Genomic DNA, 4,204 nt, shown 5'->3' with positions numbered 1-4,204 from the left:
GCTTCAAATTATCATTCTCTCTCTCCCCCCTTCTCAGATCTCCCCTTGGGTTGATGATATTTGATTTTCTTTATTATAATCTTTACAATTAATTTTTTCTAGAGCAATCTCTGGAATGAAGTTGAATTGTGTATTCATGCAGATGCTGTTGTTGTTTACACTTGATATTCATTATTCTTTTGTAAACTGAAATTTGGAATGCTCATCAGCTTCTAATGCTTACAAGATTACCTGGGGTACTTCTAACTTTTATTAGTAACTTTGTACATTTCTTGCAGGTTTTCTAGTTATTAATGTGCTACTTGCGTACAGAAAAAGAAGTATAGCTTCTTCGAGTTTCTTTATGTGAACTTGATTTTGGAAATTCGATAGTCTGTTGTTTGCAGACTTATATAGGTTTTTCTTCATTGCTAAAGCAATTTTTCTCACCATCTGAATTTATATTGATCAAGTTTGATTCTTCATTCTTGAAGTGTATTTAACTGCCGTTGAGACATGAGCTTTTGACTGCAGACTACCTGTGGCCTGGAAATTCCCCTTGTTGAACTATGTGATATGTGAATGCAAGTAATTTTGGTTTTGTTTTCTGTTGAAGCAAGAAACCTCTAGCTAAGAATTGTTATTATGTGGTTGGTTTGTTTGTGGCATAAGAAAGTTTTGATTTATATTGTTGCCGGAAAAACAGCTTGATATCTGACTTGCGCTTTTTCCCCATCTTAGAGCTTCATTAGGGTCGATCTTGGTGGAAATGCATACTTCTGTAGTTGTCAATTCAGTTTTTGTTCTGTCAGTTAACTGCTTTTTGTTGCTTGCCATCTTTGAGAAGATGTTCTTGGAATTTAGTAGTTGATATCTTTCATTCTGGTTATGGCAGGTGGATTTAGTTTTATTACGAACTTTGTTTACATTTGTTTCGTTGGTTAATGATTGATGATGAGCTGCTATTTGAATTATTATGCTTAAGATGATATCAAGATTGGATTACCTTGTGAAATTGACTATATGCTTCTTCTATTATATAGCTTGTTCTTAGAGCACTCTAATGATCAAAAGTTGCTTCCCAAGATTTGGTATCAGTTACAGTTTAATTGCTGGACATCAGTCAAGAGCTATGAGAGCATAACAATCTTCTCTCCCCAAGGTTCATCTGCTTGTGGAATACGGGGAGACGTTTGCATAAGCAATTTTTCATTGTGCGAGATCTGAGAAGAGTGATAATCATTCTCTTTCGATTGCACTCCATCCATCCTTTCTATTCTAATCTGCTTCAATAATCAGATTTGTTATACAAATTTCTTAGAAAATGGTCAATTTGGTGTGCTTTTGTACGCCAATGATTTCTTTGGTTGTCATTCCAGAGGCCGCATACAGTCTGCTGTCAATCTTGATAATATGTCTTGAGTTGATGCAATGCGTTTGTGGAAAATGGACACAGATGCATTTTAGGTTATATGCCAAAGTAGTAGCGCACTTGTCGATTCTGATTTTATGTTATAGGAACTGGAATGTCTTCTCCATTGCAGCTATCCACATGTATGCCCAGAATGGGCTGCCTTTTGAGGCATTGAGGAGATCTGGAGGCAAATAGAGGATGGGGTGTGAGGCTGCTGGATTTGAAATAGCCCGGGCTGACTTCTGACTTCTGATTTCTGACTTCTGACTTCTGATTTTCCAGTGTGGAGAGTTTGGAGCAGGGAAGATTCTTTAATGATTGAGAAATAGGAGTTGATTTTGAGCCTGACTTGTGAACTGCACACACTTCTTTGTATGCAGATGCGGACAATAGCGGCTGTAAGCTTCTCTGTGAGATGCTATAGAACTGTTGTCTTGGCTACTGCCCAACTCGGATTAGTACAGCAAGCCACATGGATGGATAACTTGCTAATAGTAGTTTGTTGCGTTCGGGTGGATCCGGGTAGCATATCCAATATGTGTATGCTACCCGGTCCCAAGCCCACAAGAACAGCTGCGCGATTAGTCAGTTTACCAGTCTCATTGTCGGTAGTAGTTTGATCTGTTCAGAAAGGGTAGTGTCCAGGCTAGGGGACATTATGGTCAAACTCAATCTCGGACAAGACAACGAATTATACTTGTTATATGATTAACACACACTAAAATAAATATAGTTAATTATATAACAAACATAATAGTATTTATAATGTAATTGATTTAGGGCAGCAGAACTTAATTTTGAAATAATTTTCTGTTCAAGATATTACCAAACTGACTTACCTTCCTCTTTCTTTACTTTACACTTCTTTCTTCTAAAAAGAATACAAATGTGAAGAATCAAAGGAGGATTCACAAGACTCCCTTACTCTTTGTTAACTTGCTTTGTTTATATATATTGCAAACAGTCTGCTATAAGAAAAGCATTGTCTTAGAGCCCAGGAACTGTACCTTTCACCTAGTAATGAGAAATTACTAGTAATAATTAATCAAGAAACATCCAAAAGCAGAGCAGAACTAACTAACAATTATTTTTCCTCTCAGATTCTCCTTCGATGGGCTTCACGTGATACAGTGCATCTCTCCATTCCCAACCAACCAAAAACCACCCCCACCCCTCAATCGTCTCCCTCACCATGCCCAGAACCAAGAAAAAGAGAAAAGCACAACACCGCACATCATAATTTTGGAAAGGAAGAAGAGGAAAACAACACACAGGATTGCGAAAGAATCCATATTCCTCTACACATATATACAAAAAGACCCCAACTCATAATAATTACCCTATACATACTTTTTCGAGCTAGAAAAGAGTGAGAGGAACTGCACAAGAAATCGAGTTCATAGTTGAAAGAAAGAGAAAGAGAAATTCCAGGAGGGAGAAATGTGTTACGTGGGCAAAGCGACGAAGATCTTCATCTTCATAGTCACTGCTCTTGTGGTTACTGGACTTGTATTGGGATTTGGGCTGCTCCGCCACCACGGACTTCATGGCAAATCCCACAAATGCTCGCCCGATTCCTGCCCGGAAGCAACCCCCGTGATTTTCCCTAGTCCAAATTCCGATCCCAGCTCCAGTTTCACTCCTAATCCTTCGACCAATCCGAATCCAGCTCCATCTCCGCCGCCGCCGTCGCAGGGAGATAATTCAGGCCCTAGCGTTCCGGATTCGCCTCCGCCTCCGACGTTGTCTTCCCCACCGCCGCCTAGCGACAATTCAGGCCCAAGTGGCCCTGATTTGTCTCCGCCTCCGACATTCTATTCTCCACCCCCTCCGCAGCCGCCAGCTTCATACCCACCGCCTCCTGTGGTGGTCGCGGAGGCTCCACCGCCGGCGTTTAGTCCTCCTAGCCCTGTTCCGCTGACGCCAGGTCCAGTGAGTAATTCATAGCTCTTCGTTTGTAATTTGACCTTTGGGGTTTTTATTTATCAGCTATCAAAAAATTCCATTTGGATTGATTTGTATAGTAGAATTGGAATCTTAGTTCAAGATTTTGAAAGGGTTTTGACTGCTTTTTCTACTCATAATTGATCACAAATGAATGAATACTGAGTAATCAGTTCATATCGATTTGCATTGCCTATAAATTTATGTTAATTCTCCTTTCCCACTTTATATGTACTTAGACAGAGCACAGAGCAGGTTGAACGTATGTGATAATTTAATTTTTTTGTTATGATTAAATAAATATTTTAAATTTAAAGTGTACATCAGTAGAACTATAGATAAAGCCAAGTAATTAAACGCCACATTCTATATGTTTAATTTCTATAAATATTGTTTAATATAAAATATTTATTATTTAATAAAATGTACATAAAATATAAATTAATATTAAATTTATAAAAAGTTAGTGACAAAAAGAAAAGATGAAGGAAAATTTAAAGGAAAAAAGAAATAACTATCAAGATATAATGAGGGAATGGGAAGTTAGACAAATTAAATGTAAAAAGACAAATAAAAAAGGGAGAGACATCAAAGATGAGATAAAATCCATATTTTCCCATGTGATACCTAAAATATTCAAATAAATCCATGTGACAGGGTAAAAAAAAAAAGACCACATAACCTTCTGCATAATCTTAAAAGGTGCACATTAGGGGTGGCAGATGAGTCGAGCTGGCTCGCGGGCTCGATTTTGAGATCGAGCTCGTTGTGTGTGTTCTAGCTCGCGAGCTGGCCTTTTTTTTATATATATATTTTTTTATTTTTTATTTTTTTATATATTAATTTTATATTTAATATTTGATCAAT

At 37.7% G+C, this 4,204-nt stretch overlaps 1 protein-coding gene across 1 annotated transcript; it reads left to right on the top strand.

The window, feature by feature from the left end:
• LOC105162759 (extensin) lies at positions 2,834-3,340 on the top strand. Its single transcript, XM_011080881.1, has one exon. The coding sequence runs from the start codon at positions 2,834-2,836 to the stop codon at positions 3,338-3,340; it is 507 nt and encodes a 168-aa protein (XP_011079183.1).

The sequence above is a fragment of the Sesamum indicum genome, linkage group LG5 (genome assembly GCF_000512975.1).
Source record: "Sesamum indicum cultivar Zhongzhi No. 13 linkage group LG5, S_indicum_v1.0, whole genome shotgun sequence".
Lineage (NCBI taxonomy): Eukaryota > Viridiplantae > Streptophyta > Magnoliopsida > Lamiales > Pedaliaceae > Sesamum > Sesamum indicum.
Note: the sequence above shows the minus strand (reverse complement) of the source record. Positions and strands in the feature narration are given on the sequence as shown.